Below are 27,111 nucleotides of genomic sequence, written 5' to 3'. Positions count from 1 at the left end.
TTAGGTGCTTCTGTACTCAGCTTAGCAACAATTAAGTGGTTTAGGAGTCCAAGTCTCATTTCCAAAAGGGAGTCAGGCACTTAGGAGCCAAGGTTTTGAGCCACAAAGGTACTTGGGGACTACAAGGGACCAGGCAGTGTGGCCTAGCAGTGATAGCTGGGCAGGGAGCTGGACAGTAGTTGATGAGTAGGACTCAGAGGAATCACAAGAGCCAGGCTAAGTAAACAAGAGTCAGGGTCAGATTCAGTGTGAATGATTTTAATTTTACCCCCTTCTATTACTGATTCGCTCTGGTAAACGACCAATTATCTGCAGTAACTAGCCAAGAGAGTTGTGGCTAAATGACCAGTTAAACCTGTCTCCAATCTATTAACATGCTTTTCTACATCACGTTTAATTGCCCTTGAGGAGAACCGTGGAATGATGCCCTTCTAGATCTCAATATATGAGACAAATGCATGGCGCTGTCGGAGACTCAAAGCTCTTATGTGACTTGACAACTAGAGGGGAGCAAGAAGACGGGCAGGTGACAGCGAACCATTCACTTTTGTCATGTCTTCCCAGGTGCAAAGGTGAATGATGGAAGCTGCTCTTCCAAAACTCTTGCTGTGCCGGTGAGAATTGCAGTCATTCATCACCATGATTGGGTTTTTCTTGATTTCTAGTGTTACTTGGAGGCGGCGCTGTTGGAGATATTAGAGGCGCTCCAGGTTTTACAGTTAACAATTAACAGAGTCAGACTAAAGCGATCCAGGTCTCCCGGCACATCCACCAAAGGGGAACCCCATGTTGCACGTGGGATGGTAGCGGCACACACCGCGCCACATAAGAGCCAACTTGCCTCACCTCCAGCACCACCAATCCAAAGCAACCCTTCTCCCCTAGGGACCACCTCTTATTGTGTGATTCAGGCGCCAGGCTGGAAAGGAGGGAGGACTCAGCCCCCTCCCCCAGATTCACGTGAACAGAGGGCTGTGTCCATGAGGAATCCTGCAAGCACCACTAGATTCGGAGGGGGGGGGGTGGCAGCAGGAGCCAACCATGTTCAGTCTTCTACCGGGCTGCTGTCAGTTCGGGGACCTTGTGCAGTAGAGTAACACACGCCTTTATTGTTTCAAGCTGTCTGCTTGGGTCATAAATGATGGCAAGAAACACTAGAATTTTTTAAGTACTTAATGTTTGTATTGTCCTCTCATATGGGACCCAGGAGCAGACCTAGGCTTGAGCCTCCGGTGGCCGTACCTTATATCTCGCCCTGAAATGCGAGGCAATGAAGAAATTTGATTTACTAGCCACGCACTATGCTGTACTCAAAGAACTGTAATCCCAATTTGGTGCTGGGTTAGTGCTTAACAGGCAGCGAGCTCAGTTAAAAACACCTTAACAGTGACTTTATTTGATCACGGATGGTGCAGTCTGGCCAAGATGCCTAGCTGAACTTACCCCACATAAGACCACCTAGGGCCCCTGGAAAAATACCGCCCCCCGCGGGAATGGGGTGGGGCTATGGGTGGGGTCATGGGTGGAAGGGGCAGAATGGGAGAGGAGCTCTGGGATCAGAGCTCTGGCCAGGGCCCTAGGGCTCAACCTGTTCCACGGTCCCAGACAGACACACAGCTTGACCTGGTCTGGGCCCACCTCTCAGCCACGCCTACCCCGTGGCCCCAATAACCCCCAATAACCCCCCCCTCCACCAGTCGGTGCCACAGAGGTGGGAGGGGGTTTGAGAGCAGCATGTGGGTTAGGACCTTGGCCGGAAGGGACTGGGCCTGGGGCTAGCCTCGCCAAGAGGAATCGTCACCTGCAGCGCATGCTCCGATTTCGGAGGTTCTATAGGATTTCGAAAACTTCTCAGCACCCAGCAGCTCCATTGTAGAGGGTGGGGTCTCTACATTGGTCTCAATGGGCTGGAGTAGGGGGATTCTTCAGTGGTATCAGTAAGGAGCTGCCGGCTCAGGGCTTTCGCTCCCTAGCTATACGCCCCAATATTTTGGTTCCTGTAATAAATCAAATACTTGGCCATCTCAGTCCCGGGCTTTTGCAGTGCATGATGGGTCACCACGCTCTGGAATTCAATCTCCCAGAGCACAGTCTCCTTCTCTCCTCTTCTGCCATAGGGTGGACCAAGGTGCATAGATGCCTGGAGCGTCTGTCCAGTTAAACCAAACAGTGGTTGAAACCGGCATAAAACCCAGACCAAGGTATTAGGAATAGCCACGACTGTTATTCTTCACCTTTGGATGGTGATCATTTTACAATTATTAATTGACCTTTTCTTCTCCAAGAAACCTTACTTCAGACACTTCTCTCAAGAGATCAGCTACAGAACCCTATAGTACTCCAAAGAAGTAGTCGAATGAGAATATCAACCACCCATAGCAGAGAGCCCTGCAATAAATCCCTCTGCTAAATCCACTGTCTCCCATTAAGCAACCACCCTCAGAGAAAGGTGGGGTTCAAGGAAGGACTGCCACACACGCAGGCATCAGTACAACAGGGAACAAAGGTCATTTCCCTGAATCCCGAGGGCAACCAAGAGACTGAGAGGAGGATCATCCAACTTCCCACGTTTAACATCTAAGGGCATAGGCAGCCAGAAGGGGAAAGAACACCACCGAACGGGCCTAATGGATCAGGTCTCAGTCCTAAGGGTGGTTCAAGGCTTTCCTTCAGGCAGGCAACAAGATTCTGGGTATCATCCCTATGGCCACAGAGAGTATTCTCAGAGATACAGAAGCCCCCAGAACAAGGAGGTGCCAGACACAACACGTTAACGTCTCAGCGTCCCCCAGAAAAATCAGTATACCGGAAAGCTCCCATTTATGGGGAAAATGTAGCCAGTAGAAGATGACATCTCTAGCATTAGCATCGCTAACCCCCACTGGGACATGAAGTGCTTTTCCAACACGCTTGACAGAGACCCTATGGCTACTAGAGAGCGAAAATACCTTTTCCTGATGCTGAAATGCAGCATCTTATAGTGACAACGAAACCGGTCACAAGCCAAATACTTCTGAAGGGAGTTCTTCTTAGGCCAAACTGACAACGTCTGTCATCCAACAGAAGATACTGGTTGAAACCCAGGTTCTGGGACGCAGCTGACAAGCCAGCCATCCCCTCACGGTATTTTTTTAACCTAAAAGGAGACATATGGCTGAGCTGAAACTCAGTTTAACTGTTAGAGGAAAAGCTTCCTATCTTGAAAGAGAAAGTTTTTTCCATGTCCAGAAGGTGAGATGTGGACTCACCAGCAAATCTCCCTGGTCTTTGAAGGAGAGACAGTGGGGCAGTTCAATGATTCCTTGTATGCATCAGGTACCTCGCTGGGCCAGACAGGGAGCATTTCCTACCCTGCTAGTTATTCCTATGATCACTAGGGAGATGCGCTTTCTCACAGGGCAGATTTTTTAGGATGGCAGAAAAAACTATCCTGGCATCGACCGAGGAGGGCAACTGGGAAACGCCTTTTAGCTTCCTGATTCTCCTTGAAGTCAGAGGCAAGGAAGCCGCTATTATGAAAGCGAATGCTTCAAGCAACTAGAGCATGAGGCTTAAACTGGACAAAGAAAATGGGGCCATGAGCAGCCCTTGTCTTAGGGCTGCCCAACTGGACAACGTGGGAATCCAGAGTGCATCCCACATAATCCAAAAGAGCACCAGGCCTATTTCCAGTGCCTAAAGACAATCCAGCCAACCGGGGGAGAGATTTACCATATAATGAAATTAACCACTGGACTCCTGAAGAGAATTTTCCAGTTTATGACATGACCCTTCCCCCCGAAGCAAACAGGAAATAATCCTTTTCATTCAAGTGATGTGTTTGGAAGGGGAGAGCACCCCCTTGAGCAATTCATGGGACTAGGAGTATAATTCCCAGCTACAGAGCGTTCCGTCTCACCAAGGCAGATCACGATATTCAGAAAGACATTTCTGGGGCCCTGATGGAACATGAGTTCAGGAAAGGACTATGCCATATCCTAAAATCACATTAGGGCAGCAAGAGAGACAGGGAGCCTTCACTAGAGCGGTGAAGAGCCAATTAGAAATGCCCTAGAGAGGTTGGACACAATGTCCTTGAACAAATCTTTTGAACAAATCAGTTAAGCGGGAGACACGGTGAAGCGGCTCCTAAAAAGCTTGTGATATGTCCATAAATATTTCAGAAGAAGGGCCATTGCAGGAAGGACTCAAAAGTGCCGCTCTAGTTAGCGAAGGTGATAGGAAATCCGGCAGCACATGGCTTCGGAAGGACACCATGCTTTGGAAACAGCTTACCGCAGTGGCCAGCACTGGAGCACCACCTGGTGACAAGCAGGGAGGTACATCCAGACTACCCGCCCTATCGGCGGGTAGCGATTGATTTATCAGGGATCGATATATCGCGTCTCATCTAGATGCGATATATCGCTCTCCGAACGCGATCCCTGTCGACTCCAGAACTCCACCCGAGCAAGCGGAGGTAGCGGAGTCGAAGGGGGAGCCGCGGAGGTCAATCCCGCGCCATGAGGACGGGAGGTAAGTCAGGTTAAAATACTTCAACAGTTGTGTATCTTACATCGATACCCCCCCTCCAGTGTAGACCACGCCTAAGGGGGGTGTCGAACTAAGATACGCAAGTTCAGCTACGCGAATATCCTAGCTAAACTCGAACTACCTTAGTTCGAATTACTTATCCATCCAGACGCCGCAGGATCGAAGTCTGCGGCTCCCCCGTCAACTCCGCCACTGCCGTTCGCGGTGGTGGAGTGCTGGAGTCGACGGGCGTGCGTTCGGAGTTCGAACTATCGCGTCTAGATTAGACACGATAGTTCAAACTCCGAGAAGTCAAACTCTACGCATCGACCCGGCAGGTAAGTATAGACCTTCCCTAAGTAATGCCCACTAGAAAAGCAAACAGTTTGCTTTGGAAACCGAGGCAAAGGTAAAGACTGAGCTTTCAAATGCAGCAGAAAATCCTTCTTCACCCATCTTCTCTAACAGGAGATATGACAAATGAACCCGAGGAACGGATACCAGATTGTTTACCATTGTAAAACTAACCAGTGCAAATTGGCCTTTAAGCTCAGAGTAATAAAACTGGCATGTACATTTGCGCTGATGTTGGAATAAAACTTATGCTGAGATTTTTTCGGTCATGTACAGATTGTCTCTTACAGCTATCCCCCTATTCCATTTTGTTTCTTACAGCTGTTCCCCTACTCCATTTTGTATTTGTTCTCCTCCTGTGGCCACCCCTCCCTAGCTGTTAAGTTGTTTACCAGGGCCACTGCCCTTCTCAAAGGGAGGGCCCCTTAAGTTGTTTAACAAGAGCCATTGCCCTTCTCAGAGGGATGGCCACTTGTGCTGCATGCTAAGTGGGACCACTGCCCTGTTCAAAGGGTTGGTCCTGTTATCACCTTTTTAAACCTGGGCTTGGTGTAGGGTAGGCAATGTCCAGAGCTGCAAGACCTATTGTGTTTTTAAGATCCTGCTAGACCTCATGTGCTTTTGAGTCACCTATTGCACAGGACTCTGCCCAGACTTGCCTCTGTGGTTACCTGCAGTCTTTTCCCTGCCTTCTCTCCTCCCTGTAAGAGGGGGAGCCAATCAGAGTTACTGGCGGGAAGCTGCCTGGGTTCGCCTTTATAACCGGACATTTTCTGAACAGACTTTAGAAAGGTTCCTGCATTGCTGCCTGGTCTGATCAGCCAGGGGTTCTGGGGGGTCCTTTCTCTGCTCTTGTTTTATTTTTGAGCGTACCCCTGTTTTTAACCCCCCCACGAAGAACAAATTACTGCCTGAGAGATCTCCTGATTATCTAGACTGTACCGAGTGTTCTGATGTTCTTGCTGCTTCTGCTTCTGCTGCTGCCTTGGGGGCTGGTAAGAATCCCTCTGTGAAACTTTCTATACTTTTATTTTATTATTTTAGCTGCTGGCTCTGTCTCCCCAGCACACAGATTCAAGCTCAACCTTGGTCTGTGTTTTAAAACCTCTCTCTTAAACTCCGTAGCACTCTGCCACTATAAATAAGTCTGTGCCGCTGCTAAGCTCTGCTCCTGTGGGTCTTGCCTTGGGCTCACTGCTTTCAGCTGTATCCACTGCTGCAGCCACCATCCCTTGGCTTCCTTGGGGGCTGCCTTGGGAGCTGTATTATGGGCACATACCACTCTGCCCTCTGTAACTCCCCCATAGCATAAGGTGCACCATAGGTTTTGTTTTTTCTTTCTTAGTTTGATAAGTCATCGTTTGTTAAGGTTGTAAAGCTTGTAAGTCTCACCTGCCTTGCTATAGTTCGTTGTTTTGTTGCTCCATATAGCTGCTTGTTATAGTTTGCTTAGAATTGTGATATTTGTTGTTTTGCCTAGTCATTGGTTAAGATAGATTTAGAAAGTCATTGTCTGGTTGTATTCTGTACCTGTTTTGTTACTTTGTATAAGCTGCTTGTCATTTTATATAAATTTGATTAAGTTAAAGGATAGATAAGGTTTTTGCTGCTTTTCCCCCGCTCCAATCTCCCCCTCTGTGTACTTCTCCATGTCTCCTTGTTCCAAACCCCTTGCTGCTGCTTTTCCCCCCGCGTTTGCATCACCCTCTGAACTTCCCAGACCCCTTGCTGCTTTTTCCCCCATGTCTGCATCACCCTCTGAACTTCCCAAACCCCTTGCTGTTTTTTCCCCCGCGTCTGCATCACCCTCCGAACTTCCCAAACCCCTTGCTGCTTCCCCCCCCCCCAACACTGCTCCGTTGTCCTTACCTCACAGGGCTTCAGAGTCTCCCGCTGCTTGCAGCTGCACCTCTCATCAGTCGCCACTAATCATTCCCCCTCCCATTTCTTGACCCAGCCTTTGGGTAGACTCTTGCTATCACAGCCCTCACAAATTAAGTATACACTGCGTAATTTCATTTATCACCCATATTGTACTATTGCACTGTGATTCACATTTTACTACCACCTTTCTGATATAATTTGTATTTGCATTAATACCATTGTGTTATATCGTGTATAAGGCCACCAACCACTTAATATATTCTATCTAAGATTGTTGACTATTCTATATAGAAGCTACCATTTTATTTTGCATCTCTTTTTGGTATGTTTTACATTCCACACTGTATCTAGAGTTGTTAAGTGTACTGTATCCCATTGTGCTAAACCCCACTTACTGTACCCCACTGTTAGAACTCTCTACACTGTTCCATAAGAACCCCCCCACCATCATTGTTTATTGTAAACACCCTATACACCCCATCCCATCGTATTTCATTGTTAAATTCCCACCACTTCCTTTTTCCTTTAATAAAGAAATTAATTGGCACCCCACCCGTGTGGTAATTGCTCCCCAAGATCCCATATACCTGCAGGCAGGGACACAGGTGAGTGTTTGTGGGGTGTGTCTGTTGTATTCATTCATGCTAATTTTCAATGTATAAAATTTCATTAGTATAAATCTAACAACATCCTATCCGTTTAGACCTGATTTGTGTGTCGCAGTTCGGCATCAGTCCCCCCAGCTTTGAAATGTATGTATTCTTTACCTTAAGGGACCCATATGACATGAGCACATTCTCCTCGCACCAAAATGGGGTGAATTCTCAGTTCTGACACTTAGCTCCTCCTCTGCTTGCACCAAATGCCAATGGTGCTGAGATAAAGTGTGTGGATCTGAAAGTGGAACAATACCCTTAGGTGAGCAAAGAAGTAATTGCCAGTCTCCATGGAAACAAATCTTTAGCATTCATTGTGCTATACAATGGCATCCTCTAATAGAGGCCCTTACACAGCAAGGCACTTAGTGCAGCTAAGTGCACTGCATTAAGGTAAATAGGACTTATGAACATGCTTAAAGTTACTCATATGCTTGACTGCTTCTCTGAAAGGAGATGGTTTGCTGAATCAGGGCCACAGAGCAAGGTCTGACTTGGTGAGGTCAGACAAGATCATTTTAGTGGTCCCTTCTGGCCTAAAAAAAAATCTAGTGAATAATTTTCATATAGGATGCCCAATAGTAATGATATGATGATAGCTGCGAGGCTGGGGCTTGACTTCACAGAACCTTGCTAGTGACCATACTGCTTAATACTGCTAACAGTAGTATTGAAATCATGGCACTGACCAGGATAGAAATCCTTGGAAAGTTTTCGTGGGATCTAGCTTCTGGCCAGGATTAAAACAGGAAGTCTAGCGGGAAATCTGTATAGCCAACTGACCTTTTTAATAATTCTGCCTTAGACCAATCCAGAAAGTAGATCTAAAATACTCCAGTGACATCCCCAAAAACTGAACTCTACAGATAGTGTTTCTACAGGGTTGGAGGCTAGCACTGTTGAATTGTTTTTAATTAGAAATGTAACAAGTTTAATAGAATTTCGAGTTTGACTAAAAATTAGATACTGCAAGGCTTTTTATTTATATTAATCTCCTGCCAGAACTACCTAGTCCCAAACAGTAATTTTTTTAGACAAAAACGCTTAGAAGTGTCTCTGCTGCTAAGAATCAGCACTGTTTTTAAATTCAATGCTTAAACGTGTTAAGCTTGGCAACTTCGCCTATCAGCTACTTTTGTTTCTCTGTACTTAAGTGCAATCAATGCTTTTGATAATTAATGGCTTTTCTAGTGCTTTGACTGGTATGTACTCTGTTTTTTCCATATATATATATCACAAGGATTCTCTTCCAAGAGCGCACTTCATACACTTGTAACAACTAATCCATAGCAAAGATAGCTATCTATCTATCTACGAGAATGGTTCCCCCACTGAGATCTAGTCCCTCTCGGCAGAGGGGTACGAGATGGCGCTCGACTTATTCTGACACTATTGCCAAAGCAATGCTAACCTCCCAGATACCCATAGCAATGTTTAACAAGATATTGAAGCTTCCAAGATATAAGGTCTTTAAGGGAACATGATTCCTTCCCCACACCCCCTCATCAGTTCGTAAAGTAAAACACTGCAAAGACAATCAAAATAATATGGGGCTAGATTATGGTTTTACTGATCTGACAGACAGATGGTACGACCTGGCTCTCAGTATCCGAATGGAAAAGAATGCCTGGCACTTCCTTGGTCCATTAGCTAGCAAATTCATGTTTAATATAAAAATTACAACTCAGTTTTCAAAGCCGTTGCCACGAGATTTGGATGCCCTGTCCCATTACAATGTTTGCTCTCCCAAGAAGAATGGCCGTGAGGTTCCACCACTTTTTGAAGTGCAACGTTTGTACTTCTCTCTAATTTCCATGCTGACCACACGAAAGAGTCAGAAGTTCAAGGAAAACACTTCATTGCAAATGTCTGTGTTGCCGCTGAGTCTCAGCGCTGCTTTCAAGAGAGGAAGGGGGGTTTCTCGACAGGTCCTAAGCCAAATCTGCAACATTGCCAGGATCTGCAGATAAATAAAAGGAGAGGCGAGGGCTATTTGACGGCATGGTTATGTATTTCGCATAGAAGTCCACATACAGTAGCTCCAGAACAGATCGAACAGACACTGCCTTTTATTTCATTAAAGCAACCCCGAGTATTCCCTACTAATCAATGCTGATTCTACATACCGGGAAGGCTATTTGATAAGATGTTAGTAATTGTAGTATTAGTTACAGTAGGAACAAAACTCAGATAGGGTCAAGGCTTCACTATGCTGGTCACTCTACACACACTTTCCAGGAGGACTTCATCACTGCCGAAAAGACAGATTCAAATTCAAAACGGAAATGATCCAAATTAAGCACTCGATTTTCCCACTGGTATACATACATCACAAAGACTTTCTGAGTCTTTACCTGACTCTTCACATCCAAATGCTCCTGCTCCAGACGGAAGCAGTCCTTCTCCACAAGTCCTAAATTGTTTGCTAAGCGCTTCCAGTCTCTGCGCTTAAGGGACATCTCCGCTGCAACTGTCACCAGCTGCTTGGCATCCATCCCTGATCGGTCCTTGAAAGCCACAGCTGCCTGTGAAAAATGTGGGAAAGAGGTTGCAGTTTCTCACGAAATGAAAGGGATTGTCATAAAACTAGCTCATCCCCCCTCACAATGCACTTATGGCCTCATCCAAACCCACTGAAGTCAATGGAGGTCCTTCCTGAGGGACGTCAATGGACTGATGATCAAGTCTCTGGTCTGAATTGTACCATCCCTGCTGTGAGCACTGGCAAAGTTTCAGCAATGAGAGCTATTATATCGATCATTCTTTTGACTTACTTTGGCTTCTCAAGAGGTTACATAATGTACCCCAGCACTGAGTTCATGAGTTGGGTGGAGGGCTAAAACATTTGGAGACCCTGAAACTGGCCCATGGAAGATTATGCGATGGAAGTGTCCAGAACCAGGAGAGCGGGCATGGAGCACCAAGCAGGGTAAGGTGATCGTGTAACAGTCTTTCCAATCAATTCCCGGCTGCTCCCTGGGTACCCATAACTAGTTCTTTTGACTGCCCAGGCTCATGTGAGTTAATCTTTCCTGTCTCTGTAACTTGTCCCATGGATTTGGTGGGACAGAGGAATTTGGCAGAAAGACTCCATAGCCATAAAACTGACTCCTCACAGAGAGCCAGTCTTATGGGTGGGGAGGGAAGCCTCTGTGAGGGGGGGAGAGGGGAGTATGCCACTGAGTCAGTTGTAGGTCCCCATGGCTCACAGTAAGCTAAGCATGTGTCCCCCGTTCTTTAATTTCACAGACTGACAGGAAGAGCATGGTACTTTTACTGTAGCTTGAACATGAGATTGTCCAAGGGAATCAAGGAAGTTGGGGCCTTAACTCCTGTAGGCGCCTTGCAGGGGAGACTTTTATCAGGAAACCCCTCCCAGAAATCGCTCCATAAATCAGATTAATGCCTTCATGATTCTAATGGGATTAGGGCCTACGTTGTGCAAGGACTGCTAGCTCTGATGAAAGTGAGGCTACTCCAACAGCAAGAGGCTGTGGGGGTGTAATGTGGATGTTTAGCGTTTCAGTGTAATTCCCTTGCTGAAACCCTACATCAGTTATTAATTGACACCAAGGTTTTCTATCAAATTTAGGGGCATAAATTTCTGAGTGTGCACTGAACTGGCCCCGATTTTCTAGAAAGTATGGAGCCCTCCCAATCTTGTGCCTCAGTCTGGGTGCCTGAAATCACTAGTCATTTTTTAAAAATTTTGGCCTACTAATGGAATTTTCCCCCCAGCACCAAAGGATAACGGTTTATTTAAAATGAAACTTTTTTCCCATTAAAAATCATGAATTTAAAGATTATGGAAATGTATGCCTGGAAAAGGGACTGAGAGAGTTTAGCCTCCCTTCCCCCCAGCCTGAGGCAGGAACAGGTGAACCTGGAGCATCCCAGCAAGGTGTTGAGCTCATCTGTGCTTAAAAATGTCCAGTGATGGGGACTCCACAATTTCCCTTTGAAGCCTATGCCAGCGCTAAACTAGCTTCATAGTTAGAAAATTGTTCTTAATAAGTAACCTAAATCTGCCTTGCTGCTGAGTAAGCCTGTCCTACCTTCAGTGGGCATGGAGAATAAATGATTACTGTCTTCTTCCTAATAGCTCTTAAAATACGTTAAGACTATGTCCCCATTTAGCCCTCCGTCTCTAGTCAACACATGCCCAGTTCTTTCAACCTTTCCTCATAGGCTATGCTTTCAAACGGCTTATTTTTGTTGCTCTTAGCTTGATTTTTCTCCTCCTTTTCTATATCTCCCTTAAAGTGGTGTACCCAAAACTAGACACAACTCTTTAGCTGAGGTCTTACCAGTGCTGGCTGGAGTAGAACTTGTTTGCTGCCTTCTCTGACATGAATGTTGAAAAATTAAAAAAGCTACTTACTGTAGGAAAAGATGGCTGTAGTTCCTCAAGAAGAGTGATCTTTGATGGTATAATTGGAAAATGCATCACTGATGTCAACATATGATGTGGAAAGGATTTCATCCAAGTAGCAAACTGTTCTTCATCAATACAACCTAACCAGATATTAATACAATCTAAGACTACGGAGATAGGGTTTTTGGCCTTCAACGCTGTATGCTGCCAACTGGCATTATGCAAATTTCGGACATAAACCATGCAATCTTAAGCCTGGTCTACACTACGCGTTTAAACCGGTTTTAGGAGCGTAAAACCGATTTAACGCCACACCCGTCCACACTAAGAGGCCCTTTATATCGGTATAAAGGGCTCTTTAAACCGGTTTCTGTACTCCTCCCTAACGAGAGGAGTAGCGCTAATATCGGTATTACCATATCGGATTGGGGTTAGTGTGGCCGCAGATCGATGGTATTGGCCTCCGGGCGGTATCCCACAGTGCACCACTGACCGCTCTGGACAGCAATCTGAACTCGGATGCAGTGGCCAGGTAGACAGGAAAAGCCCCGCGAACTTTTGAATATTTCCTGTTTGCCCAGCGTGGAGCTCCGATCAGCACGGGTGGTGATGCAGTTAAAAATCAAAATAAAGAAAGAGCTCCCGCATGGACGATGCGGACGTGATCGCTGTAAGGGCAGGCAAATCTGTTCTATCAGCACTCCGTTACAGAAGACGAAATTCAAAATCATTTTTTAAATATCTCCAGACAGATGCCATAGCAGGGACTCAGCGCACTGCTGCATGACAAGCGTAACGGAAAGCCAAAGAATCAAATGGATGCTCATGGACTGGAGGACTCAAGCTATCCCACAGTTCCTGCAGTCTCTGAAAAGCATTTGCATTCTTGGCTGAGCTCCAAATGCTTCTAGGGTCAAAAACAGTGTCCGCGGTGGGTCAGGGCATAGCTAGGCAATTTACACACCCCCCCACCCACCCCCAGAAGTGAAAGGGAAAACAATCCTCTCTTGACTCTTTTACATGTCACCCTATCTTTACTGAATGCTGCAGATAGACGCAATGGTGCAGCACTCAACACCAACATCCTTGCTCCCCCCACGCTATGGATGGCTGATGGTACAATACAACTGGTATCCGTCCTCATCATCAGCCTATTGGCACATGGGGCAGTGCAAAAGGACTGGTAACCATGCTGACTAGCATCTGTTAGATCGATCAAGTGCGCCTGGTCCTAATTTTTCCTAGTAGAAGGTACAGTATGACTGATAACCATCGTCATCATAGCAACAGGGGGCTGAGCTCCATCAGCCCCCACCCTTCATGTGTAAAGAAAAGATTCAATTGCCCCTGAACTAGCAGAGGGATGCTGGGCTCCTCTCCTACACACTCCTTACTGTCCTGTCTGGACTATCATAGCAGCTGGAGGCTGCCTTCCACTCATATCTCACTAACAAGTCACTGTGTCTTATTCCTGCATTCTTTATTACTTCATCACACAAGTGGGGGGACAATGCTACGGTAGCCCAGGAAGGCTGAGGGAAGAACGGAATCAACAGGTGGGGTTGTTGCAGGAGCACCCCCTGTGAATAGAATACAGCTCATAATTTCTGCAGGATCTGACACAGAGCAGCTGTGCTCTCTGGTTCTCTGATACAGTGGTTCTCTAGTACACTTGCCCATATTCTAGGCAGGACTGATTCTATTTTTAGATACCAAAAAGGAGGGATTGACTCAAGGAGTCATTCCCAATTTTGGCTTTTGCGCCCCTGGCTAAGAGCAGCCAGGGGCACTTATGACAGCAGCAAATGGAACAGTGCAAAAGGACTGGTAGCCACGATCATCTTATTACCAATTTATGGTATGGTAGATGGTACAATATGGCTGATAACCATCTCTGCTATCATGCAAAAGCAAAAGCATGCTGCTGTGTAGCGCTGCTGAATCGCCTCTGTGAGCGGCATCTAGTACACATACGGTGACAGTCACAAAAGGCGAAACAGGCTCCATGATTGCCATGCTATGGCATCTTCCAGGGCAATCCAGGGAAAAAAGGCATGAAATGCTTGTCTGCCGTTGCTTTCCCAGCGGAAGGAGTGACTGACGACATTTACCCAGAACCACCCGCGACAATGATTTTTGCCGCATCAGGCACTGGGATCTCAACCCGGAAATTCAAAGGGGCGGGGGAGGCTGCGGGAACTATGGGATAGCTACGGAATAGCTACCCACAGTGCAATGCTCCAGAAATCGACGCTAGCTTCGGACCGTGGACGCACACCACCGATTTAATGTGTTTAGTGTGGCCGCGCACACTCGATTTTATACAATCTGTTTTGTTAAACCGGTTTATGTAAATTCGGAATAATCCCGTAGTGTAGACGTACCCTTAAAACCATTATTCACTAGCAGTGGTCAAAATTGTTTGACAAGTCAAACTTGGAATTAGACTGCATCGCACAGTACTTGGATTTAATTTTTCCCCCTCATTCCCTGCTGTGTATCTTAAGTGACATGACTATATCATGAAAAACTATTCACACGCCATTCTTTCCACTTTCAAATATGACAGGATCACACTGAAAGAAAAAAAAATCAGTATGTTTTGACACTGCTTTGCTACTATTAAAGACTCATTAAAGACTATTAAAGACTCATAAACTTACAGACATATTAAGTGATGTATACCTATTTTACATCATAAATGTAATTGTGTCCCGAATATAGCATTCTCATTCTCTCCCTTTCAAAGGTTTGTTTTGAATACCTTGAGATGTCCTACTGTTTTCAGCTTGTTATTTTATAAACATCATTGGTCAATGGCTAGAGTTGCTAAGCACACAACCTACAAATACAAAACCGAAAAACAAACAAAAAAACTCAAGCTAGCTAATAGTACATATCCACTACTCTACCCACAGACACCACAGTAATTCTACATTATATAAAAGCATGGTATTATACGTCTAGGGGAATTCTGCAACACTGCACACGGCCAGAATGCATGCCCCCCGCATAATTTTTTCACTCTGTAGAAAATCGATTCTGATGGATTTAATGCTGCAGTTACAGCTTTCACGCATGAAGGGTTGCTGTGGTGCTAGAAGAAAGGACAGCCAGCCTATGGAGAGGGAGGTGGGGAAAGTATGCATTACTCACAATGAGGCCAGGTGAGGCGGTACAGGAGGACAGAGCTAGGGGGCTGGGGGCGTCACAGACTGCTAGTGTGAGGGGAGATGGGACACGGGATTAGGAGGTAGTGTGTTCACTGCACTGTCAGGGGCTGAATGCGGGGGGCTGCAAGGGGACTCAGGCATCTCTCCGCCACTGCCTTCTTCTCTGGCAAGTCTCTGAACCATGACTGTACTTTCAGAAAGTCATCCTGTAGGTTACAAGGTGATATCAGTAACAAGCAGCAGGGCGAGTCTGGCACCGGCTGGAGAAATTCACAGGATGTGACTATGGGGTTTCTTTTAATAGACACAGGGGAGGAGGGAGCAGGGGCAGCTCTAGACATTTCGATGCCCAAACATGACGTCATATCGCGGGACCTCCCGAAGCTGCGGGACCAGCGGACCCTCCGCAGGCAGGCCTGGAGTCGCCTCTGGGAGGAAGCGTCAGCTCTCCGTTAAATGTCTTTAGCTAACAATTACATCAACAAGATAGCTTGAACTAGGCTACTGTCTTATCCAGGGAACCCCTAAATTCCATCTGCCTCACGGTCCACAAGATAGCACTGTGCTACATCCCAGTTTCCCATGCTGTCTGAAGCAGGCAGCTCCTGCAGCTGCTGTCGAGCCAATGGCTCTTCACAATCATGAGGTATTACCTCCCATACATGGCAAATAATTACCTTGATTTCTTTTATCTACTTCACTGAGGTAAAGCGTGGCAAGTTCCTGAATGGTCTTTGGGTCTTCTCTGGGGTACAGGTTCTGCAGCAGAGTCTGCAGCTGTTCCTTGCCAATGGTGCCAGACGTCATGGTCTGAAATAATCCTGAACAAGAAGGATCAGGAAAAAGCTGTCTGGTACATTCTGAGTGGCTTAAACTAGTAACAAGTTCTTGACATGGTGCTAGGTAAAGTTAGTTTGTCCTATTGATTCTGCCATGGGATAGGTTGAGGCTAATTTTTGCCAAATGGTTTGACTAGAAGACATTGGACACGGGAAAGTGGTCAATAGCCATGTTTCTCTAATTTCTGAGAAATAATTCTATGTCCGCCCAATTTTCTCATAGTCACCCTCTTTGTTCCATTGTACCCGACTGTCCTGTGAGCAGCCAAGATAAAGAGACAGCATGCTTCTGGACATCCATAACTCATGCTTTCCAAAGGCAAGGGAAATAAGCTCCGGAATCCTGGCTAAATATCTTCAGTCATTGCATTTTGCTTATCTAATAAATTACCTTGCATGACCAGCTGGACATTGTGTTTTCTTCCTGGCCTAAAACTCATTAGCTTTGATGGTGGTGTTATGACGGCTGATTAAAAAAACCCTCCAGAGGTGGCTGCATTTTAATAAGGGCTGAAATGAAGAGAGCCCAATAATAACATTCTCACCAGTGAATGTCTGGGGCTAAAACTTTCCACAAATGTCTGTTATATAAACGCATGTTTGCACTTACCCAGCTCTCAGGGCAAGCAAATTATCTGTGGCGAATAATTTATTTGGTGAATGACTCAAAATCTGGTGAAAAAGCTGGTCGAGAAGCTCAGTTTAAATTCATTCTCTCGGGCAAATCCTTGCTCTGCAGGTTTTATAACTTACTAAGCCTAGTATTTTGATGTGAAAAGGGGAGCACTCAAGAGGCAGTGTGGTCTAATGGCTAGCGTCCTGGCCTGCAACTCAGGAGACGTGGGCTCTAGTCCTGGCCGTGCTGCGTGAGCTCAGCAAAATCATAGCCCGCTTTTTCTCTCCCAGAGGCAGTCTCATTGAAGTTACATCAAACTCCTTTGCAGTGACTGCACTGGAGCTACACTGGTCCCAATAACATTATGATCTGTAGAATATCTGTGCAGGGGTCATGCTTGTATACATAGCTCAGAAATACAGAGGGAATATTTCACTTAGATTGTAAACTCTTTTCTTCCCTATTTGTGCAGAGCTTAGCACAATGGGATGCTATTCCCTGCGTGGGGCTCACAGGCACCAGAGTAATACAAGGTGTGAGTGGACTTCGCTGTATTTTCAAGGAGACTCGGGTTTCAGCCAATGCCTTTATTTAACTATCAGTCAGCAATATGAGAGATGTTTAATGTCACCAGCTTGGTATCGGACACAGAAGCAGCTAACACAGCCAATGAAGGAGGTTGAAACGAACAGACCATCATTATAATTTCCAGGAGAACACACTGCCTATGTCACAATTGAGTATTTCCATTAGCCATTTCACTGCCTGCAGCTCTCAGAGCCTGGTGGCTCTATGGCTTCAAACTATATTCAGGGCCGGACTCTTCGCTAGTGTAATTCAACGTGGGTCCATGGAAGTGAATGGAGATACAGTGATATGTACCAGCTGAGGGGGTCTGGTCTGCAAGATCTGAAAGCCTGTACCCCAGATGGATGGGAGCTAATGGCGGCTTTTTAAGCACCTGCCGTATCTTGGACTGGAACGGCCCATAGCATAACAAAGACAGCGCTGAGTGCCTGTCTAAGTTATAGCAAACTCCCAGGGCAATGGTGCTGCCCAGAATCTCAGCAGTTCTGTGTGATATATTTGTACCGTACAGTGCTCCCCTCCGAGCCTGACCCTGTGCTAGGACTCTGGGCGGAAGCTTTAAACGGGTCATCTCTCTCTCTCTCTCTCGCTCTCTTTAGTCTTCATCCTCCCGGCTCTACACTTCCAAATATGTATTTTGTATTCCCACAAGATGGCACTATGCCACATTCCTCCTCTCATTTTCATATGTCTCACAGAAATACATCACTATTTCTATTAGGTCTTCTGACAAGGCTTCCATTTCTACTAATAGTGCGGACAAAAATCATCTAAAAAACCTAGCTGCTGTATTAGAACTAGACAGAATTCCAGCCTGGCTGGGGATTCTCTTCTCATTTAGGCTTAGACTCTGGAGTGAAGTCTGAAGTCACTTGTGAGGGGTTGTAAGCAAGGTCTGGCAGTATTAATCTTAATGCCTGGCATTCTGCCTCAAGATGCAGGCATTCTTCGTCAGAAACAAGTGGTCGGACAAATTTCTAATGATGACACATTGGTCCAGTCTTGGCTGTCGATTCCAGATTTCCCAGCCCTGTTGCACTTCCAACTAAAAAGCACAGTTCAGGATTTAAAAAAATGGTTAGCGATTTTAGGTTCTCCAACTTGAAGCGAACTTAAAGATATCTGACTGAGCCATCCCCTCTGAAAATAGGACCGCTTCAAGGTGTCTCATATTTAGCATGCAAACATAGAGCACCCAAAATCGCTAGCCATTTTCTGAAAAATGAAATCCAGCATCTTCTATTTTCTCTTTATGTCCTTGCTGAGTTCATGTATACTGTCATTCGCTATGCTAGGTGTTAGGCAGGAAAGAGAATGGATTGCATATGAGCAATAACTGTGCTGGGGTTGCCTCTGAAGCTCTAGTTACAGTTGAATCACGCGCTTTAAACAAGTCACAATGTAAAAAGCTCCTGCCATCACACCATCTATCACAGGACAGGTCTGATGTGTTTGAGCGCATAGAATTTTTCAGTGAAGCTACACTCTGCTGCTACTACAGATACAGATGGAGATGATTTTTTTAAGGGAGATTAAAGCTTACAGGCTGTAGGTCAGTCAGATAGTTCTGTAGCAGCAGAGCGATACACCAACTATCCTGAGCAAATGTCCTGATTAGGACAGTCCCGCTATTTGGGGCTTTGTCTTATATACACGCCTATTACCCCTCACCCTCGTCCCGATTTTTCATACTTGCTTTCTGGACTACCCTAACGACAAGCCAAGCGGGCTCTGTAGTAAAGTGACTTGCTGCTGCTCCGCCGTGTTTGATTTGGCGAGAGAACTGGCCTCTGTCTAATAGTGCGTAATGCCCTTGCAAATAAAAAGGTTGCTGCTGGGCCCAAGCAGTTTGACTAGCAAATCTTTCCTTCGTTGTTTTGAACACATTGTTTTTTTATAAAGAGTCAGCTTATTTCTCCAAATATGCCTATAGTGAGGCATCTGAAACCCTTTAGTGGACATAGGCAACAGCTATAATTAGAAGCGAATAAAGCATAGCTAGATGAAGCAAACATAAACCATAGGGCGTAAAAGAGCAGGGTAAGGAATATGAGTAGTTTTTAGTTTTAGTTGTTTTCTGATCTTTTTATATAATGGTAATAAATGTTTAAGGAGCTCAGAACAGTTCTATTTTGTAAAGTTACCATCCTTAACTAATTCACATGGAAGTTCAGAGGACTAAAAGCGTGACTCAGGACCTTGAGCTGTCATCCAGGCCAGTCCCCCGCGGTGTGATAGAACTATTAGCTAGACCATACCTGATGGCTCGTTGTCAAGCTTAGGCCTGGCCTACACTAAGGGGTAGTCGAACTAAGGTACGCGACTTCAGCTCCGCAAATAGCGTAGCTGAAGTCGAAGTACCTTAGTTCGGGCTACTCACCCGTCCAGATGCCGCGGGATCGAAGTCCGCGGCTCCAAGGTCGACTCCACCACCGCCATTCGCGGTGGTGGAGTTCCGGAGTAGACCGGAGCGCGTGAGGAGATCGAACTATCTTGATTAGACACAATAGTTCGAACTCTGAGAAGTCGAACTCTCCGCATCGACCCGCATGGTAAGTATATAGACCTACCCTTAATCTTTACCTGCCGTGTCGACGGGCGGCGTTCGACTTCTCGGAGTTTGCGATAGTTCGAACTCCGGACGCGCTCCCGGCGACTCCGGAACTCCACCACCGCGAACGGCGGTGGCGGAGTCGACGGGGGAGCTGCGGTCTTCGATCCTACGGCGTCTGGACGGGTGAGTAGCCCGAACTAAGGTACTTCAACTTCAGCTATGCTATTCGCGGAGCTTAGTGTAGACCAGGCCTTAGACATCTCCAATGACGGAGAGTCCACAACCCCCGTACGTAGTTTATTTCAGTGCTTAACTATACTGATCATTAGGAATTTTTTTCAGTCTAATCTAAATCGTCCTTGCTGCAATTTAAGCTTATCACTTCTTGTACTCTCCTCAGCAGATCAAGAGAAGTATTACAACTCTCCTTTTATACCAAACTTTTACATACTTGACGTTTAGGCAGCAAAGAATCCTTGACGTTTGTTATCCCCAGTCTTCTCGTCTTCACAGAACCCAATTTCTCCACTCTAGCCTCATAGGTCACATTCTCCTTCTAAGTGCGGAGTAGAGCAGAAGAATTTCTTCTCGTGTCTTGGCCTAGTCTACACTAGGGTGTGGGGGGGTGTCGAACTAAGGTATGCGACTTAGTTCGAACTTCTTAGCTGTCCAGATGCCGCGGGATCGAAGTCCGCAGCTCCCGCGTCGACTCTGCCACCGCCATTCGCGGTGGTGGAGTTCCGGAGTAGACCGGAGCGCATGAGGAGTTCGAATTATCTTGATTAGACGCGATAGTTCGAACTCCGAGAAGTCAAACTCTACGCGTCGAGCCAGCAGATAAGTGTAGACCTACCCCGAGAAGTCGAACGCTACCCGCCGACCCGGGCGGGTAGTATAGACGTAGCCTAAGTTCCTTCTGTAAATTCTGTATACAGAGGACCAGAATTAAAAGAAATGGCTGGAAAAAGAGCTTGTTCAAACGTCTAAGATTTTCACCAAATGAGACATTTAGCGATGATGGTGTCACTAGGGTAAGGTCTATAGCAAGGTAAACTGGTTTCTAAAGAAATACAGGAAAGTCATCCTGTTTGGTAATGGTATAATTACAAACGAGGCTAAGCATTTAAAACACTATCACTTCCACAGAGCGAATACAGCCTCTAGGTGCTGAATCATTCCAAAAGTACTGAGAACTTCTTGCATTTGCAATTACTAGTGCTTTTAAAAATAATCTGACATTTGGGACATCCGTAAATCTATAGCTGTGCATCATTAATTTTATGAGTCGTTTGATGAAATCATGACTGCTACACACTGTTTAGTGTAATTGCACTGTTTGCATTCTGCCAGGAAATTGGAGGGTAATGAGGTTAATTTATTGATTTTTTAAAAAGAAAGACTCGTGTTAAAATAGATTTTAAAAAAATCAGCTGATTGAATAGACAGATACGGCCAAAACCTTGTCACTAATTCGGTTTTGCTTTAGAACAATTATATGGGAGCAAAAAAATTGATCTGCTGACGTGGATATAGTGTTCTAGCCTTTTTTTCCTAGCTTTAAGGGAAAAAAACCATAATCCTATGTAGGGACCTTGACGCTGAACGGTTCAGCGCATGCTGGCACCAATTCAGCAAAGCACTTTAGGCCCAGGTTTTTCCAGAAGATGAAGACAGAGGCCTAATTGGATATTCAAAAGCACCTAACCGTCCGCAAATTAGGCACATAAGCTGCTTAGGCACTTTTGAAAATCCTAGTTGGTGCCTATCTGCATTTTCAGACATCTAAATATTCTAAAATTCTGTCCCTTAACACTATGCCTAATTCTAAGCACAGACAGTAACTAGACGTACACATATGGGTAAAGTCGGCTGCTTCTGCTTCAGCCTGTGTCAGGGCTTTAAAGGTAGGTCTGCACAGCATTCTGGAGCAAGCTAGCAGGGTTCACATTAGTACTCTAAAAAAATAGCTGTGTAAACAGTGCTTTGAAGTTGTGGCTAGGCGGAAGCTTGGGCTCTGACGTCTAGGGAGGCGGGTGGGCTTAAGAGCCCAAGCTTCCTGCTAACCCAGGAAGAGCCCAAGAGTCCTGCTAACCTAGATCTATCGACGCAGGCTGGAAGGCCTAATAGACTGAGGGCTAGTCTACACTTACCGTCCGGGTCGACGCGGTGAGTTCGACTTCTCGGAGTTCAAACTATCGCATCTGATCTAGACGCGATAGTTCGAACTCCGGAAGCGCCGCGGTCGACTCCGGTACTCCACCACTGCAAAAGGCGGTGGCGGAGTCGACCTTGGAGCCGCGGACTTCGATCCCGCGGCGTCTGGACGGGTAAGTAGTTCGAACTAGGGTACTTCGAGTACAGCTACGCTATTCACGTAGCTGAACTTGCGTACCCTAGTTCGACCCCCGCCCTTAGTGTAGACCTGCCCTGAATCAGCGGGAATGCCCACAGAATGCGCAATCCACACAACAAGGATGGTTGTGTCACTCCCTTTTGCGACTTCTCCTCCTCTGTGTTTCCTTACACTCAGCTGTAAGCAGAATAGCCGAAGGTCTAGAGATGAGCAACTTCCACTGAACTTGTGGGAGCTGGGTGCTACAAACTCCATCCAGCTCCTTTAAAAAAGCCAGCCATGCCTGGGGGATCATTACAATGAGCATATGTCCCTTTTCACACTACAACCAGTTTGATTTAAGTCATGGAATAATCCCCTTTTTAAAATAGTGCCATGGAAAGATCCATCTATTTGTGACATTTCTGGTCACCCTTTGCTCTGTAAAGTGTCACCTCCCGACGTTTGAGTATGTGGATCACTGTGCTTTAGCGGAGGGGAGACCAACATTCTTCCCATTACCAAACTTATTTGGGGGGCGGGGCGAGCTGGATCTCCTCTCAAAGCCTTATTGTCTTTTGTAACAGCAGGAGCGCTCCAATGAAAAACATGCAGCCGTGAATGCATCGAACGACCTGCATTCTGGTTCTTCCTTGCAGTGGAATACGCCATTTCATATCCCACTTAGGCCTCACTAGTGTCAGTCCACAAGACAAGGAACAGGAAAATTCACGGGCATTGTTTTGCTATTTGGCCATATTGGGCACTATTTTCATTTTCACAGCAGAATGTTACACATGCTTAACCAGCTGTAACATTAACTAAAGAGTGAGTCATGCTTTCTGTAGTTCTCTTCCCTTTTCAGCAAGCATATCTAGAGAGGAATAGGATAGCTGTGGATTTTTTGCCTTTCACTTTAAAAAACTCTAAAAAATTGCAGGATCACAAAGTAAATTCCGAATGCATAAGAAAGGAGGGAGCAATTACAAGAACAGGAGACAAATACAAGAATAGTTTAAGGTTTAGTCACAGGTTCCTGCAGCTGAAGGTAAAGGATAAACCTCCTGGAAGTATTGCATTAGAGGGATGAATACAATATATACAACAGTTTGTAGATCAATAGTCTATAAGAGGCAGACTTGACATATTCTAGACTCAAAGACCATCAGATAAGTAAGGATTGGATCATTCAAAAGTAATGGAATAGCAAGCCTTTCCTAATTGAGTCACAGCGTCACATCCAGTCCATAACTGGTAGTAATTGAAAAGTCATCACTGTCCCATGGATTTTTCAGTGATTTATGTAAAATATTGGTGAGTCAAGCTAATATTTATATACAAATAATCCTTTTAATCACCTCGCAAGGCACCTTACCAACAATCATTATCATTATCGCTGTTGTACAGCTGGGGAAACTGAGCCTCAGCGAGGCTAATTTATGTGCCCAGAGTCACCCAATGGCCCAGAGATAGAGTGGGAATAGAACCCAGCACTCCTGACTCGATCTTTCCAAGAATGCAGTAGATCTCCAGGGCCTATTTTAATACACCTTGCCCAGCACCCTCTGCAAGGGGTGTAACTCTGACTCAATGATTCTCTATCTATTTATCATTGTGGGCTGTATATGCAGCTCTCTACCTGTTATATGGGCCAAATCCACACAAGATATATTCTAATTGTATGGCCCTGATGTCACGTGGGCTGCAGCTGTGTGCTCATTGGCTCATGGATTGAGAACCACTGCGCTGACTGGACGCTGCTCCAGAAACTGCATAGACACAAAGTCAGAATTTTCTGCCTATATGCCACTGTCCCCCAGTAATGCTGGAGCGCATGATTTAGCCTCAGCACACCCGATTTGGCAAAGGTCATTTTTAGTAGTCAATGGGAAAAGAACTTACCCACAACAGAAAAGGCGACGAATCGAAACAGTAGCTTTACTTGGGCCACCTGCTATTTCCCTTTCCAGGTTATCACAATGCAACATGCCCAGTGCGAAATGTGCTTAAGGTCTCACTGACTTCTCCTGCAGTGCTAGGACTTAGTGCAATAAAAACCCATTCTCACCAGGATAGCCATAAAAAAACAATCTTGGCCAAAACTTGGCCCACAATGCGGCAAACTCTTACCTGTCCCAGAACAGGAGGGGACCAGGCAGGGACGCCATATTGCTTTCCTTGCTGCAGCAGCACAGGTTTATAATTATCCAGCGGATAAAAGGAATTCAAGTTCCCAAGCCCCACCAGTTAATTCAACACATGACTCATGAAAAGCAAGTGCAACTAGAAGGATCCTTTATTGCTTCGCTGGCAGCTGTGGGTGGGGGAAGCAGCATTGCAGTCCCTCATAAAGGATAACAGCCTCAGCCTGTGAGCAAGTGCCCATCCAGCTCTTTAGCTGCCAGAATTTGTCTTCAGGGGGGTCTTCTACTGCTAGCGACAACGTAATCCCCGCCATGCTAGTGCTCCCATCCTACCAAACCCTTCACCTTCAGCAGTGGACAGGGCAGGGACAGGCCTTCCCAGGATTCATATTATGCCAGTCTCTGTTCTGCCATTGCAGACATCCCTGACATCACCGAGACAATAGCAGCGCACCTTGGTAAACTGGCCTTCAGAGCAGAGTGAATGCTGTGACTCGCCCTCCTCGGAAAGGATTCTGCTTTGAGATGCCAGATTTTCAAGAGTACTACCAGCACTTCCCATCTAGAACAATGGAGAATATCTTTCCCCTACTCCCTCAGCCCCAATGAGAACAAAGGGAAGTGCTGGTTGCTGAGTACTCTTGAAAGTCTGTCATGTTAGCTGCGTGCCTAAATTGGTGCTGACCACTTGCTACAAGCCTGTTGGGCCAGCTCTGCAGCATAACAAAACTTTTTGCAAGGACCAACCTGAATCAAGAGTAAAAGTCAATCAGGAAGACGTTCCACTGTGAAAAAAAGTTACTTTTCTGAAGGAACACTTTTTTGAACGTCTTGTCTGGAATGGCTTAGAAAAAAAAATCCTTCTTTGAAAGAAGTGACTAGAATCACACTAATCTACCCCAGAAAAGGAGCTGAGTCAAGTCATTGAAGAGGATTTCCCCCCGCTCGCCCCCATGAGGATCTGAACGAAAAATCCCACCCTTCCATATGTTTTTAACTACAAAAAAAGCCCTTTAAAAATCATAACGTTTGGTGGCTATTAACCTAACCATGAGGTCATGCGCATCGAATTGTGATTCAGGGGTTGGAATAAAGCAGCAGGGACCAAAGCAATTCTAAACAAAGGAATAGTGCAGACCCACAGCTGTGTGTTGACATAGAGCTCCGCTAACTTCAATGGTGCTATGCTGAGTTGTACCAGCTGAGGATCTGACACACAACAGAACTGGGGAGGAGGATTCTGGGAATTAGGCGCAGCTCAATTTTTTGGAAAACCTGCCGAGTATAATAAAGTGATGTGAATATGAAATTGCTCCTATCTGTGGGTGGATAGTCTGTACCTTTATTCCATGCTGCTTTTCACTGATCAAATAATTCTACAACATAGCTTTCTGTCAAGGGTATTGGAGTGCAGATGTGTTATTGAAGGAACCAAAACATCTTTGTTTTACCTCTAAATCTGGTTTCCAGAGGGCTCCTCGACAGCCAGCACACAGCACTACAATAGGCTTGGAATGTTATCTGGTCTTCATCTGCAAGAGGAATTTGATCCAACAACTGAAATAAATAAGTAGTACCAGCTAATGAGTTGCAGGTAGGAACACTGAGGCGCCGCAATGCTTCCCCCTCAACTCTAACTTGCCTTTTCCAATGTAATCTAACTTGCCTTTTCCAATGTAATCCCTCTTCGTGTCACCTCTAGGCCTTCCCGTTTGCAAGAGGCTTTTCTGTGCCTGCCTGCATTTTTCTTATGGTCTCTTACTGTCAGACTCACTACCTGAATCTTCAAAAACACATTATTAGCCAGCAGGAGAGTAGCCAGGAAAGAAGTCTGAATGCAGACACTAGAGAGGCTGCATTTTTGTGTATCTACTTCACTCTGCACATGGAGCCAAAGTGCCATCTCCGCTATCAGATTTCATATTAAAAAAGCAGCCATGGGCTCTGATAGCTCTTTAGTAGGAAACCTGTAAGAGAAACCCAGAACGTGGTAGTTAATTAAGACTCTCCCCCAAAGCAGTGCCCTACCAGGCCATTGCTCCTGAAAAGGAGGGCTAGCCCATGATTCCAAATTAATATGGTACTTTTAAAATCACATCCTTAAGTACTGAGTATAACAGATTCCTGGCTACACAGGTGTCAGTAGTGGTTGATTTGGCTCATATGCGCATTCCGTAGGCGTAAATCATGTACAATCATAAACAAAGCCTGTCTTTCTACGTGACGGGGTGCACCCTGTGCTATGTGCATAAGGGATTTTTTTTAGGTATCAGGTAAGCTACAAAACTACCCCTGTTTACTTTGTTGCCTCTGCTTAGTCTACCTGCCTCCAAGTACTACAGGTTACAATCACCTCTATGTCAAGGAGACAGTGTGCTTTTGACACGAGTGCTTACTGCTAAATGCCTGCAGCATTTTAAGGTCACACGAATAATCTGTGGCTGATGGGTGCACTACAGAGTTATTGCAATTTTCCAAAATAAACCCATCTCTAGGGGCCATAAATCTTGTTTGAGATGGTGATGCACAGCCAGGTTTCAGAGGGGCACAGACTACTCCAGCTGAAGTAAGTGGGGGCTGTGGATACTCAGCATCCCTGGAAGTCCTACCCAGTTTTATCCCTCTTTATTTAGTTATTCTTAAGGGTCAGGCTACACAGAAGTCACAGAGAGGGTCATCCACCAATCAGTGAACTCTCCTCAAAGCCAGGCATGGTATAGCTCCTCTGCAACTCTGGCCTCCCAGAAGCCACTCCAAGCCTGCAGTGGTTTGCACCTTGTCACCTCTCATCCCTCCAGCCAAGTTACCTATGGTTTTATCCCTCCCAGGGTGATAGAGGCCAAGTACCTTATGTGTCATCTTCAGCCCCATGCTGGACTCAATTGTCCCTACCCTCTTGCATCAGGAGGGCTATTCATCACTTTCCTTGGAGGCACATAAGGGAACCCACACACATCCATCTTCCTTCCCCGCCCTCTGGGGACCCTGTATAAAGCAGCTAAGGTCAACTTTCTGCTACTTCCCCAGGATGCTTCCGACCTTAATCTGCCTCCAGGCCCCATCTCCTTCCAGTGCTTGGCATAT

The 27,111-nt window shown here is 45.8% G+C and overlaps 1 protein-coding gene across 7 annotated transcripts in view; it reads right to left on the bottom strand.

The window, feature by feature from the left end:
- Positions 1 to 9,053: 9,053 nt before the first annotated feature.
- The window catches only part of LOC123373101, a 66,461-nt gene continuing 48,403 nt past the window's right edge, over positions 9,054 to 27,111 (bottom strand). For 4 of the 7 annotated variants that reach the window (XM_045021885.1, XM_045021887.1, XM_045021888.1 and 1 more), the window contains 5 exons: positions 25,479 to 25,559; positions 15,632 to 15,775; positions 11,788 to 11,921; positions 9,761 to 9,931; positions 9,054 to 9,366 (listed from right to left, as the gene is read on the bottom strand). In XM_045021885.1, coding sequence (XP_044877820.1) covers positions 9,241 to 9,366; positions 9,761 to 9,931; positions 11,788 to 11,921; positions 15,632 to 15,775; positions 25,479 to 25,559 — 656 coding nt within the window. In that variant the 3' untranslated portion in view covers positions 9,054 to 9,240. Of the gene's footprint in view, positions 9,367 to 9,760; positions 9,932 to 11,787; positions 11,922 to 15,631; positions 15,776 to 25,478; positions 25,585 to 27,111 lie in introns of all 7 variants that reach the window. The other 3 variants (XM_045021889.1, XM_045021891.1, XM_045021890.1) reach the window with 3 other exon arrangements.

The sequence above is a fragment of the Mauremys mutica genome, chromosome 6 (genome assembly GCF_020497125.1).
Source record: "Mauremys mutica isolate MM-2020 ecotype Southern chromosome 6, ASM2049712v1, whole genome shotgun sequence".
In the NCBI taxonomy this organism is placed as follows: domain Eukaryota; kingdom Metazoa; phylum Chordata; order Testudines; family Geoemydidae; genus Mauremys; species Mauremys mutica.
Note: the sequence above shows the minus strand (reverse complement) of the source record. Positions and strands in the feature narration are given on the sequence as shown.